Source organism: Thamnophis elegans, chromosome 2 (assembly GCF_009769535.1).
Source record: "Thamnophis elegans isolate rThaEle1 chromosome 2, rThaEle1.pri, whole genome shotgun sequence".
NCBI lineage: Eukaryota > Metazoa > Chordata > Lepidosauria > Squamata > Colubridae > Thamnophis > Thamnophis elegans.
This window is the reverse complement of record NC_045542.1, coordinates 58528121-58543220: the sequence shown is the minus strand read 5'-3', so window position 1 is coordinate 58543220 and position 15100 is coordinate 58528121. Positions and strand designations below refer to the sequence as shown.

The following is a 15100-nucleotide window of genomic DNA, read 5'->3' as shown; positions in this document are numbered from 1 at the left end:
CAAAAAATACTGGCTGGAACCAGCCTGGGAGCAACCGGACTGCAGCAAGAGTACTTGCTGGAGCTATCCAGGAGCAACCGGGAACAGGAGGGCAGGGTGTGCTGAGTCCGTATAGCCAGCTAGCTAGCAGAAGCCAGTAATGCTGGCTAGAAACCCTTTTACTTGTATTGTTCACCACATGCCAAACTGAGAGGCCAGTAAAGAAGACATATTTTGCTCACAATGTTTGCAACCATGACAGCACTAATGATTGTGTAATTGAACTTGACTGATTGTCTTAGGAGCTTTCGTCCATAAAAAAAATGTTATTGGTATGCTTATATTGTAATACTTTAATAGCACAATCATAATAATGAAAAAAAGAATAAAACTGTTTTTTTAAATCCACACAGTATAATATTGAATAAAGCATTTCAAAATAATATTGGGTTAATATTACAGTAATCTTAATTACTGAAATCCAATCACATATCAGTAATTAATAAAAATAAAAACTGTTAATCAGAATAAAGTGTATAATATTTTACCAAATTTAGATGATTTGTCTTCGTTAGACAAAAGAGACAAGATTTAGTACCTTAAAAGAGAATCAAACATTGCATATAGTACAAGTTCATGTACAGAATAACAGTTCAGAAAAAGTTTTCAAGTTAAATAAGAACTGTTCATCAGAATAAAGTGTATAACTTTTTACCAAATTTAGATGATTTGTCTTCGTTAGACTAGAGACAAGATTTAGTATTTTAAACACTACCTTAAAAGAGACCCAAACTTTGCATATAGTACAAGTACAGAATAACAATTCAGACAAAGTTTTCAAGTTAAATTCAAAATTCTTTTTAAATATATAATTTTGACATTGATGCATAATCCACAATTTAGATTGCTAAATCTGTTTATGTACCTCATCTACTATTATGATGGCTTCTAGCTATTTTATTGCATAGTAAAAACCTAACTTTGATTGTATCTACTAATGTTACTAATTTTGAATTCCAGCAAGAGAATCCTTAACTTGTTCACTTTTTGGTTCACATTTCAGTAACAACTTAGAAATAAGCCCCAACAAATATTTGAGTTAACAAGTGTTTAAAATTCAGTCAAGTCTCTCGAGTATTATCCCTTGTTTGAACTATACTACTTATTTGGAGATATTGAAACCAATGAGACAATTCTAACCATTGGAGAGAATCTCAGAAGATTTCATCTTTAATTTATCCGTATGAATCTCTACTAGTCAACTTTTTATATATATTCACTTTCAGGAAAATAAATACTTAATAATGAAGCAATGGATTCAGATTAAACAACTGATATAATAATATAATTTAAGATTTGATGCTGCTAATCTATCTCTTTCAAATCTTGCAAAATCTTAAATTTTATTGCCAGTTTTTTTATTTCATCAAATAGAATTAATTAATACATTCATTCATTTCTGATACATATTTAATATCTGTTCTTCAATTCTTATTGGAATTATTTGAAACCGAAAGTTAATTCTGGGTAAAATATTCATTTTTGCTGTGCATATCTGCTATTACGTTTTGTTTCCAAATAATTATTCTTAAATAAATCTTTTTATATTTTGCTAAGTAAAATTCCCAGATACTTAATTGGCTTAATTGGTATTACTACACTTTTTTTCTGATAGATTCCATATAATTCTTTGTGTCTTATTCTGATTAATCTGATATCCTAATATCACACTATAATGTACTATATCTTCCTGATTGAATGTAGGAAGTCTGTTAGTTCAGTAACTTAAATACAATTTTCTGGAACACTGAAGATTCTGGTAATGTCGCTTTACAATAAAATAGGATTAGTTTATTGGGTCATATTTCCTGCCCTATCTCGTTCAGGTGGAATGGCTGACCTCAATCTTACAATTCTGAAAATAGGATTCTCTCACTGTCTCTTTTGCAGCTCCAAAAGCTAGATAGGTCTGAATCTCTCCCCACCCATTTTGCATCTGTGAATGGTGCTGCCTTTTAAATGGCTGTTTGCTGGACAAAATCTTATAATGTATTGTTGAATTATCATCAGGTCCTGGAGTTTTATTCATTTTTAACTTTTTAACTGATTCGTTAGTATTGACTTTTGTTATGGGTTAAGCGCTTTTTGTTGATTAGTAATATTTAAAGTAATATGCCATTCAAATATTCAATTTTTTCTGGGTCAGGTGACTGTTTGCTGTATAATTCCAAAAATAATTGATGAATTGGCTGAATAATGTAATTTGTTGTAGACATGTATTGGGTTCTGTCCCAAATAGAACTTATCTTTCCTTTATGCCGTTCTTCTAAAATTGATAAATTAACAATATATCTGTGGTTTATAACTTTTTCATAGTATTTCTGTCCAGGATGATTTTTATATATTTCACATACCTCCAATAAATCAAGTTGATTCAGTATTGCTTTTATCTTTTTTCTCTAAATCCTAAATTGAATGTATGACTTCTTTTCAGTTGTTTCAGATCTTTCAGCAAGAAATCTTTTGCATGGCTTTCCTTCTATTTGATGCAAGGGAGATGGACAACCTTTTCATAAATGTTTTAAATTATTAGTCTCATAGGGGCTAGTTCTACTTGCCCAAGTGAATATTTCTATAGTCAGATGTTATCACAAATAAGGTGATAAGTATCATAGTCTAAACTACACTGAGTGTAATTGATGAAGAATGATTGCTGCTCTAAAATTGGTAGTATGAGTTTAAGATACCTTTATGTGCATGTGTAATCTGCATCATTTACAAACCGCTTTGACATCCCTACAGATTAAGGATCAATAAAGGAGAATATTTGTAGTTTAGGATTGAAATGGGAGGTTCTTGGTACTCTATGAGCTTGGTTGTTTTCTTGCAGGTATTTCATTACCCAAATTATGTAACATAATCAGTGCTCAAGCTCAGAGAGCATCTAGGTATCCTCAGATTAAGGATTATAGTATTCACCTATTATGACATAAGAATACCTTTCATACAGATGCTTTCCCTATTTTTTATTTACGCCGGTATACTAATTCTTCTGTATCGGAAGCACCAAAGTGCTTCCATGGTGAAAGGATTTGCCGGTGACATCACCGTTGCCCAGTTGGGGAATCCTTTTGGGTCGCCATGAAGTTTCCTACTGAAGTGGTACCCATTTATCTACTTGCGATCACCCACTTTTGAACCACTTGGTTGGCAGGAGCCAGGGTATGTGACAGGAGCTAACCCCACCTTGAGGCAGCAACGGGTTTCAAACACAAATCATCAGTCCAACGTTCTAACCTTGTGAGCCACTGTGCTTCTATTTACACTGGTGAGCAGATTCTCATGAATGAATTACTTTAACTGCCATTTTGTTTTTATTAATTCCCTTTGTACAGTGAGTCACTCAGCATGTTTCGTAGAAACTGAAAATATTGTTTTAAAAGCTAGTTACATTGTCAGCATATTGTAACGCTATCCTTTATTACTTCCTGAACAGGAATCTGACCAAGGTCATGAAAGAGAATATTACTGCTGTTGCTCCTAATGTTAATTTAAAAAAATTAAATAAGATATTCTATGGAGAATATAACTGACTGCTGAATAAAAATATGCCATGGCTTTACCTCATTAAACAAATAGCCTTTGTTTGCATTTTATTTTATATATAAATTCAGCTTAAATACAAATATATTGTCATGCAATTTTAGTGGGATTTTTTCTGGATCCCTTCTGTAAGATGCTAACATACTGCTCTATACTATAATGTGAAAGCACTTCAGAGGACTGGGCATTTTCTGCCTGAAGGCTTATTCTGAAAAAAAATTGAAGTCAGGGAAAAATTCAGACCTGCCTAATTATAATTCTTATGATCTCTTCCCATCTGCCACATTCAAAATTACAATTCAGTAAAAAGTCAGGGTTTGTGGAAAAGTTGTCCATAGGATTTAGTTTGCTTGTTCATTTTATGCAGACATAAGAAGCAGAGGGATAAACAATAATCTAGAACCAACTGAATTGGCTAAGTCTTAAAGCGGTTAATTGTTATTAAATATTTTAGTTATTTAAGAAATTGTGATTTAAAACATTGTTTCTTAATAGTGATTTCTATCATGGTTTAAATTCACTCCACTTAAAAGTTCATAACTTTTCCCCCTCCAGAAATATTGATAAGCTTGATATGTATAGATAAAGAATTATTGGGAAATAATTCAGAGTAAGTTTGAGTTTCCTTGTTCTTGGGAAATATTTAAAATCATCACACTTTTACATTATGTTCTCAGAACATTGTAGAATAGGATTGTGACTTCCAAACAGAGTAATTTGTCTTCTTTTTAAAGAAAGCAGCTTCCCTTAAATATTTTCCATTGTCTGTATTTACATACTGAATGTATTTATTTATTCCTATTTCAGGCTTCAATTCTAGATTTGCACTCTGGAGCCCTTTCTTTGGGGAAGCATTTTGTTAATATGTACAGGTAAATTTAGAATTGCATTTTAATATATCCACCTTTAGAGTGGTTGATCTTTGTTCTTTTAACTCTCAGTCTGTTAAATGACTTTACACAAGTTACTCTATTTTCAGCAACTTCTCTTCATTTAGCAAAGAATATGTGATAATCATTTTGGGGATATTGGATGTAGAAATAGGCTCTTGTTCATTTTAGAATATTTTTTTAAACAAGCTGTCAGTTTTCCACAGCAATTGGTATTTATTAGAATTGATCTTGTGTGTTAGACTTAATAAGTATTGTTCTGAAACTTTAAAAATAATTGTGTATTAAAATTGTGATCTGAGTAAACAATTTAATTGAAAGAATATTGAAAGTAATTGGTTAGTACAAAGATTTAATATACATGATCTGTGAGTTGATTTCGTGAGTTATTTATTTCATTTTCCTCCAGATACTTTAATGATAAAATCCATGACATCTTCACAGAAAAGGATTTTCAGTTATACCGGTAAGAAATTCCAGGTATTATAAAATTTTAGTTTTGCTTTCTCCATTAGCTGGCTAGTATAACTTTGTTATACTAATACTCATTATTTATTACTGTATTTGAGAAAAATTATATTGTAGCATAATTTTTGAATTGATCAGTGCCTTAACTTGTTATGTAGCAAAGAAAGATGAAACATTTTGCATTGTAAAAATATTAGTTCAGGAAACATTTTAATAGATTGAAGGGAAGAATCTTCAAAATATCACTTTTGTTTTACCACTAATGAATGGAGGGGTAGAGTACAGAAAGAATTTGGTTATGTATCTTGAGGACTCCTAGACTTTATTTAATCCCAGCATTTGATTTTGGTACAGTCCACTAGTTAAATGGCAAAAGGAGAGTGTCTCTTGTGCAGCTTTCTTTTTAAAGATTGGTAATACTTAAGATTAGTAAAATTAATATGAAGTTGCTATCATGTTTTTCCCCATTGTAATAAATTTGAGGAGTAGGTTAGGCTGAGAGAGAGTAAGTGTCCTAAAATGAACCTGTGTACTTCTATGGCTAATGATGGACTAGCAATAGCAATAGCAGTTAGACTTATATACCACTTCATAGGGCTTTCAGCCCTCTCTAAGCGGTTTACAGAGTCAGCATATCGCCCCCACAGTCTGGGTCCTCATTTCACCCACCTCGGAAGGATGGAAGGCTGAGTCAACCTTGAGCCGGTGAGATTTGAACCGCCGAACTGCAGATAGCAGTCAGCTGAAGTGGCCTGCAGTACTGCACCCTAACCACTGCGCCACCTCGGCTCGGACTAGAACCTGTATCTCCCTATTCTGATCCAGCATCTTAACCAGTGCACCACATTAGCCTTGGTTGTTATCAGCTGTTCATTGCCATTGGAGAGGACTAGAGGGATGATGTTTGAATAGAAACTTGGAGGGGAGTATGCTCAGTGCGAGCATTCTGGACCTGTTCTTGTTTGGCAGGGGAATCTGTTTTGGGAAGGATTAATTGTATCCCCATATAGTATTTTGAACCAGAAAAAGATGTGGTAGTCTTAATTATATTAATCTGATTCATAAATTAATTCTAACTGTATAGATGTTATGGTCGCAGTTCAGTTTACATTGTGTATCTACTTCTTTTACTGGATACTTCTTCTAATGTAGCTAGTTGTAGATAGAAGATTCATTCTGAAAAGGCAGATAAACACAAGTCTAAATGGTGGGTTGATATAAAAATTACCTTTCATTTTGGATTATCATCTCTGAGCATGGTTCTGCATTAAAGAGCATCTGATGCCTTTTCGATATAATCACAGCTATTGTGTTAGAGAGCACAGAAGAAATTCTTAAAGGATTTTTCAGTACAATTCAGCATGTGGATAGCTTTCAGAGTGGCAGCTCAAAGGAATAGCTAAAGAAAAGTCTTATTGTTTGCTTAGAGTGCCTGAATTGATTTTTGTCAAATAGACTATGTGAATAAAAACTAGTTATTGAGGAAGATTTTTAAATGATGGGCAAAGTTTACTGGAAAAAAAATAGACAAGACGTTCAAATTGATTTGGTTTGGATAAAATAAGTTTCCTGAATAAACTTTTTCAAATAAATATTTTTTTTTTAAGATAGATCTGAAATATGGAAAAAAGCAGTGTTGATAATGAAAGTACACAGTATTTGGGTTATGTGCAAGTTTGTGCTCTTAGATCAATGTTTCCTGGGTCAATTATCCAAAATTAGGTAAAAATGGTCTTTCTTTGAATAATGACACACAAACCCAATTACCCATCATAACAGTGAGTTTTAAATTGTCTTATAAATTGCATGTTTATTGAAATATATTCAGAAATCTCCCAAACTATTCCTGAGAAGATGAATATCAATAAAATTGACAGTGAAATGATTGTTGAGATGATATAGAAATGTTTTTATAATACAGGTAGTCCTTGAATGATTACCATTTGTTCAGCAACCATTCAAAGTTATGACTCAAAGTTCAATAAGGCTTTCTGATAAGCTGTTTTGAGTTATGAAGAAAAAGGCTGGGAAGCACAGTATTAGATAGAGAATTTCTTTTCTTCTAAATCTTCCAGTGTTGAAATTTTTTTAGAATATGGACAATGGATATGGAGAAATATTCAATGCTCAAATGCTCAACGGGGAGGGTAAGAAGGCAGTGTAAGAAGGCAGTGTAGGTCAGTGAGGTGGGACAGTAGCATGCTCTTTAGTAGGAGCTAAAGAATAGAAGGGGCCAAAAGGGCAGAGATGGGGTGGGGGTGGGGGAGGGAGTTGAAATGCACCTGTGGTTTTTAAGTGCAGGTGGGTTGCCAAGCACCCAAATTCTGATTACAGAATGGGCTGTAATGGCTATAAATTTGGTGATGGGGCTTAAGTACCATTCATTCTCAGTGCAGCTGTAACTTTGAATGATTTCTGAACCCAAGAGTCATAACTCAAAGACTACTTAAGAGTTTTACAGCGTTTAATTAAATTCTATGTCTTTTCTTTCCACCTGTTTGAATATTAGCCAATTCTCTTCTGACCTTGAAAGCAGGAAATAACTGTCTAGTTTTCAGATAAAAGTCCTGTCACTGGTTCCTAATCTGCCTGCTTCAGACTTTTCACCCAAAAGTGACAGAATGTATCTTGGCCTCCACTTCCATTAACAAAAATGTTTGTTGGGTGAAAACCTTTTGCATGGGAAGATTGAATTCACCCGTTGGGATTTATAAAACTGATTTATGACTTATGTGATGTGTGAAATGGAGGACAGTTAGAAAAAAATGACAAATTGTACTTTTTTCCAGCTTGGAGGTTATAGAAGTAGAGTATAAAGTGCAGGTCATATATAGTATTTGTATCATTGGAAGCTTCAGAACGGAACTAAACTGAACTGAACTACAAACAAATTAATGCGATTCTATTCTCTCTAAGACTGCTATCCATGATGTATTATAATTAATTGTGCTACACATAAGTTATAGAATTCTTGAGACAATGTGCATGGATTTCTTTTAATATTCTGTGTATGTTAGATATTGTGAAATAAGAGAATATATTTAAAATAAATCCAATATTTTGTGCAATTTTACTCAGTTCTGGTGTTCTTTTCTCATTTGTAGTGATGTGAGGCTAAGAATTCAACAAAAAATAGCTCTTGCTTTTGGCATCAGCTCATCTTCCATGTATTTGACAAAACCAACTTTCTTCTCTAGAATAAATAACTCAGAAGCAAAGACAACCCATGATGAATATTGGCATCCTCATATTGACAAGGTAATGATATATTGAAATAATATTTTCCTTACTATTCTTCTAAATATCTACTTTTGGCATTGGCATCCTGCATATATATATGCTAGCACTCTAATTAAAGAGTCAGGATGCTCTGATGTAATTTCAGCAAGTAAGTATCATGTGTGCCTTCTCAGAAGTAACCCCTGCTGAGCTTAATGAAATGTATTAATGAGTAAATGGATGTAGAATGACTTTTAAATTTGTAGTGCTCCCTTTTTGGTGAGTCAAAATTTAGAAGTTAAAAACCTAGGGTTGTTTCCTATTAAGTTACATAATCAGCCTGGCTATTCAGTTGATTCTTATTATGCTTTGCTAGATAATATGAAAATGTAGGAACAGAGTATCAGCATGTGTAGCACTTTGTTCATTAGGAGCAAAGTTCCTAATAAACAAAGGTCATTGATAAAGCTAAAATATTGTTGGTATATGACTTTGAGAATCTTATTTTGGGAGTATTTTTAGTTTCTTATTTTTTTAGAATTTTCTTTTATCATGTTGGCTTTCTATTGCCTTTTATATTTGTACTATGTAATCCATTATTTATAAAGTTTACATTCTGCTTTTCTGCTCAGAAAAGTATTGAGGAAGTTAGTAGTAAAAATATTTTACCAATGTAAGTTTAAAGACTATAACATTCCAACTTATTTTTTACTGTTTGAATGAGGCTATTGAGAGTAACTTCGACATTTTCCTGCATCTATTCATACAATAAACAAAATCTTTTTTGCTGCTTTTCTTTGCAAATTGTCAATCTTCTTCAAATAATATGATAGAAATAGTTTGGTTTGATTCAGTATGAATTGTTCCAGTAAATCATATCATTTCATAAAAAGTTGCATTACAGTTTTCCACAAAATGTTTATTTTTTCAGATATTATCTTGCTTAATTTTAGTTGAAAAAATTATTTTTCTAATCTCTTCCAGATTTGGCAGTTTCAAAGGTTTTTTTTTTTTAAAAAAAACTATATTTTTAAAAAAGCATTTCATCCATCTTATTTGATTGAATTAAACATAGCTCTAGTTATAATTATAATAATAGAAGGATTGCATAGATGGATAAAAATACTAAATCCAGTCTCAAGGTCTGGTTGGCTATGCAACAAATCATATGTTTTAAACTTGTTTGTTGTCCAACATTCAGTGACTCTGGGTATTTCACAATAATCAGACACATTACAATAAAACATAAAATAAAAAGATAAAAGATGTTAAAGACTAATCCTAGTAAATAATGATTTTTGAAGAATTTAGTAATAATTGGTAATAATTATTAGTACAGTAATAAGTAGTAATAATGTGCATTATACACACTATCTGGAAAAATGAAAGGAATGAAAGTCGTTTAAATGGATAGGGTTTCCCATCATTTTAGGTTTTACATAGAACGTGGTTTGTTTCATTATATTCTCTTCCTTACTTTTAGAAGGAACTCAGAATTAAATGCATAGTTGGCCTTTTTTTATCAGTGCCTCTTTGTATCAATATTCTTTCACATTTCATGGACTAAACTTAACTTAAAACTGTGATAAAATAACTCATTGTGGGGGTTTTGTAATTCTGTCAAATTAGTACTGATATTGTCAGATAGAATTTGTTTCTTTCCATAACATCTTTTAAATAGTCTATCTATAGAGGCAGATACTCTTAAAATGAACTTCTGGATCCATTTTTCAAAAATATCTTTAGGTATTGTCTAATGTTAAAATACTTTGCTTAATTCTATAATTGTGAGTTTGCACCTTTATTTATAATGTTTAGTTCGCTTTAGTAACTAATTTTTAAAGTTTTATTAACTTAAAGAAGAAAGAAAACAGAAGCATTTTCCCACAGGAAGGATTCTATATAATTAATCCCAAAATCTTATTTCATATTCATCTGGACCCTTAGTTCATTTGTAACTTGCTAAAATCAAACTTTTAATTGCCCTTTTGCTGTTTATTTAAAAAGTGTTTACATTTTTAAACTTTTAGTTAAAACCTATTTGTCTAAGGATTGAAGGAAACACCTGGTGTTGTGAAACTTGTCAAGCTAAAGATTCATAATAGCTGAAAAACAATAAGCAAGTAATTTCTGAAAGTGATTAGAAATGAAAATTTGTGAACTTAATGTCCTTTGTGCCCTGCTGTAGCTTCAGCCACACAAATATGTGCATACTTTATTGGGTAATTATCAGTTTAGTAGGCTGAAAAAGTTACAGGGAAACAAGAAACGTAAACAAAGCCAAAGTTTGGCTACAAGGTTTGCTTTGAAAACTGGAGCATGCAAAACTCTTAAGAGCAGGTGGCGGTCATGGCCAGGAGGGCCTTTGTGCAATTGCAGATTGTGCTCCAGTTACATCTTTTCCTGGACGTTGCAACAATCCCTACTCACAGTCACTCATGCCCTAGTCACTTCCCCTCTTGACTATTGCACTGCGCTGTACATGGGGCTGCCCTTGAAGAGTATCTGGAAGGTCCAGTTGGTGCAAAATGCAGCAGCCCACGTGGTTTTGTGCAAACTCCAGTGTGCATATTTATTACCTCTCCTGCGGGAGCTGCATTGGTTGCCGATTTGCTTCCAGGTGCAATTCAAAGTGCTGGTTGTCACCTTTAAAGGCCTTTATGGCTTGGGACCAGGTTATCTGAGGGACCGTCTCTTGCCAGTCACATCTACCTGACCCATGAAAGCAGGGAGGCAGGAAATGTTGCAGGTCCCATCTCCGAAGGAGATACACCTGGTGGGACCCAGAAGAAGGGCCTTCTCCGTGGTGGCTCTGGAACATCATTCCCTCAGAGATTAGAATGGTCCCCACTCTAATACTCTTCTGAAAGGGGCTGAAGACTTGGTTCTGCCAACGGGCCTGGGGAATACAGAACAGGATGGCGCCCATTAAATGGCTTGTGGGATCTGCTGTCGTTGGGACAGGGCCATGGGAGCTGGGGGTGATTTTGTTATATTGTACTATATTAATTTATTTGATTCTTTTTGTTAGTTTTAAATGTCATTTTATATTCTGTAAGCTGCCTTGAGTTGCCGTGGGCAAATAGGCGGCAATATAAATGCCACAAAATCATCCAGAATCAGCTCAGTGTTTCAAGGTCAAGGTTATCAGCCAGTCCAAATGCTAAAGGCCCGAGAACCAAAATCACACACAAATGTTGTACGTGAGCTGGATGGCAGATATTTACAGCAAAGAAAACAGGCAAAGAAGATTCTTTGATAAGTTGCAGCCAGTTGTCACCAATTAGAAAGTTTTCTTCTTTGCTTGATGAGGAGTCTGATAGACCTTCTCTGCTCTTGTCACAGGTGTGGGCTGGGAGGTCGTATGTCATTTTCTGACTTTTCTAACTGCTCAGGTGGTGCCTGTGTTTGATCAGGCTCATGTGATTCCCCTTGACATACCACCAGTTGAGCTGAAGGTTGTTCAGTGTTAGACTCAGAATCCATATGTGAGTCCTAAACCTGGTCCATGACAATTCCAAAGGCTCTCACTGCAGTTTGAACAAGATAGCTATTTCCTCATCACCCAGAGCTGTAATCCCACTGGAGACTGCTGACTTGCAGTCATGAGTGGCAGCTGCCTGGAACACTTGTAATTTCAAGTTTATTCCTTGTCTGGAGAAGCATTATCAAAAAGTCAGTCTACTTGCCTGTTTTTATCCTGTGGTGGCTGTTAGCTCCTCAGTCCATCATTGCTTTTCCAGAAATGGTATGGCTTGGAAAGATCCTGAAGTTATATTTATCGGGAGGAAACTGGGCTGTTCTGTCCTTGATCTAGCCAAGATATTTTTTTCTGAACCTTTCTGGTGATTGGGAGAGAATAATTTATTACTTCCTACTCAACCGAATGTGAGTGACAGTGTCGCACTAAAACATTTAGCTCAGCATTCTGCAACATATTTTGCAACTGAAATTACACTGATCTGTAAAACTGAACAGTAGTAGATAAGGAAAAGAGGATGAAAAACCACTTTTCCTGAGTTTTAAAGGTTCCACAAAGATTACATTTGTGATCTTCAAACCTTTCATTCTAGTGAAAATATTTTTTCTCAAAGCTGTAAGATTAGAAATACTGATTATTCAGTAACTTATGGAAAATTGGTTTTGAAACACCATATGAACATTTCTATATTATTGATTGAGGAAATTGTGGATTGCTGACATAAACATTTCTATGAATTTTTCCTGAATTGTTGGAGTACATCTGCACTTGTCAGCAGAAGTTAAGTGGTGCTGAAAATAGTTGCAACTTATCATCATTGTAGCTTCTTTTATAAAGCACTTTAAAACAAATATCTCTAAAAACAAATTAATTTATGGTGGCAGCAGCTGGAATAAAAGTACAGCAGGAGGCTCACTTGGGTCTTTCAGTAAATGATTAGGAAATTATGCAAAATAATTGATCAACTCTTTGCAAAGATATTCCCACTTGCATATGCTACTGCCTGATCATTTTCTTTCATTCTTAGAACAAATGGATGAAGGATATTAATTTTGGGAAGAAAATTATTTTTGTTTGGAACATGCCTCACATAACAATTTTCCTTCAGAAAAGTGATTGTAGATAAGTACTGGATACAGTATATTTTTAAAAAAAAAAACAAATGGAAAAAATACTATTCGCTGATAGTGGAACAAGTAGAAAATAGAGCCAAGGTGGCGCAGTGGTTAAATGCAGCACTGCAGGCTACTGCTAGATCAGCAGGTCAGCGGTTCAAATCTCACCGGCTCAGGGTTGACTCAGCCTTCCATCCTTCCGAGGTGGGTAAAATGAGGACCCAGATTGTTGGGGGCAATATGCTGACTCTCTGTAAACCGCTTAGAGAGGCCTGAAAGGCCTATGAAGCGGTATATAAGTCTACTGCTATTGCTATAAAATAAATTATTCATATATGTTCATAAAAAGGAAAGAAACACAAATTAGTATACTAATTGCTTAACGAAAATTAGAAAAGGCAATCAGGAAATAGCTTTTTTCTTACCTGCTGTTTGGTTCAGTCTTCTCCCACAAGGATATATTTGCTGTCTAAGGAAATAATGAAGAGCAGGATGAAGGGACAGAGCCACAATTTAACAAAACATGATGAGAAGATACTTCTTTGCTTTAAATGAATCTTACGTCTCTGGGGGTCAGAGGAATTGCATCCTTGGATACTGAAGGACATAGCTGATAGTTTGACAAACCATTATATGTTATTTTTAAGAACTCATGAAGAACTGGTGAAATATGATTGAAAAAGAACAAATGTTCCTATCTTTGAAAAGGGGGAAGAGACCATCCAAGAAACTATCCACCAGTTAGTAATTATATCTCTGATCTCTATTACCTTGAAAATAATGTGATCAATACTAAACATAAGCATATATATGTCATGGATAAGTCTTATTAGAATAGCCTTCTTTTTTTGTTCAGATTGTGAAAATGCTGCAGCCATCTAGATTTCTAGGTCATCCTAGATTTCAGCAAACTCTTTGATCAAGGATCCCATAGTATTCTGATTAGCAACGTGTGTCTTGAATTAATGACATGATAATTAAGAGGTTGGCTAATTGACTTTTAAAAAATCCCATTCAAACAGTGCTCATGAATAGCTTCTCTTTAGAAATGAGAATGAAAATAGCTAGTATCCTTGGAAAAGTTCATTCAATCCATTGAAAGTTGCAGAAGGAAATTTATTAGAGACAGATACAAATTGTTTCATAAAGTGAAAAAAAAATTAGACACAAAGATATAGGATTGAAATACCTAGCTTAGTAATAGTGTTTATGAACAAAATGTGACAAATAGCTGATTGCAGATGGAAAGTCTAGTGTGATGTGGCTGCAAAGGAAGCAAATTCAGATTGAGGAGAACACTGCAAAGCAATGTGCCAAACTCCTTCTCTTGGGGGCAGTCTAATATTAAGTTTGATAGTATCAAAAGCCACTGAAATAGCATTCAGTACCAGGAGGGGATACATTCCTTGTCTCACCAGAGGTTAAACACAGATGAAATCAATGAAATCTCATTGCCACACTTGGACCTGGAACCCAACTAAAAGGGATCCAGATAACCAACTTCTTTCAGGGCCTATGCATCTGCAGACCCAATTCAATCCCCGAGCTTTTTTTTTTATATTCAGTACTTTATCTTTCCTTTGTAGGTGACCTATGGCTCCTTTGATTACACATCACTGCTCTACCTATCAGACTATGCAGAAGATTTTGGTGGTGGACGGTTTGTCTTTATGGACGAAGGCGCAAATAGGACTGTAGAACCTCGAGCAGGTAGAACTTTCTTTGCTTTACAGATCTTACTAGTTCGTGCTCTGTTTTTAATATCTTCCTTTGTACACAGCTCCCTAATTTGTGTATCCGTACCTTCAGGATAGAAATAAATGAATTAGAACATCAGTATAAATAAGTGCAAATAAAACTGGCAGCTTTTGTCTTAAGAGTTATCTAATATTTGCATTTATCTAACACTAGTTTTAGCAGTATTACACCTTCCACCATTCAAATGTTATACAAGTAAGAATTGTGATTTCCAGCTGCCTTCTATTACAAGAATAAATGAGAGGTAAATATGTATTGTAACTTGATGATGTCACATGAGGAAACATGGTTTTGAAAAGCAACATTAATTTTTTTTAAAAATAAGCATGATTTATGAATTGTTAATTTTCAAACTATTTTGTTGATGGTTAAAAAAAAGGAGACTGAAATATAAAGAGGCATACATGGCTAATAATCTAGTAGTATGCTTTGAATTATTGCAAATGAAATATACAGTCTGAACATTCAGATAGATAACCCTCTATCTGTTTTGACTTCACAATCTGATTGACCGAGTGAAAGAGACAGCCAAAATGACTCAGTGGACGGCCTACATAGAGGTTTCACTATCCTATTGAAACTTTACA

General features: G+C 34.1%; 1 protein-coding gene across 2 annotated transcripts in view; it reads left to right on the top strand.

The window, feature by feature from the left end:
• OGFOD3 (2-oxoglutarate and iron dependent oxygenase domain containing 3) overlaps positions 1-15100 on the top strand; it is a 51940-nt gene that overhangs the window by 15158 nt on the left and 21682 nt on the right. Inside the window, exons 5-8 of one of the 2 annotated variants that reach the window (XM_032212191.1) lie at positions 4390-4454; positions 4882-4938; positions 8138-8198; positions 14342-14465. In XM_032212191.1, coding sequence (XP_032068082.1) covers positions 4390-4454; positions 4882-4938; positions 8138-8198; positions 14342-14465 — 307 coding nt within the window. Of the gene's footprint in view, positions 1-4389; positions 4455-4881; positions 4939-8044; positions 8199-14341; positions 14466-15100 lie in introns of both variants that reach the window. The other variant, XM_032212190.1, reaches the window with a different exon arrangement.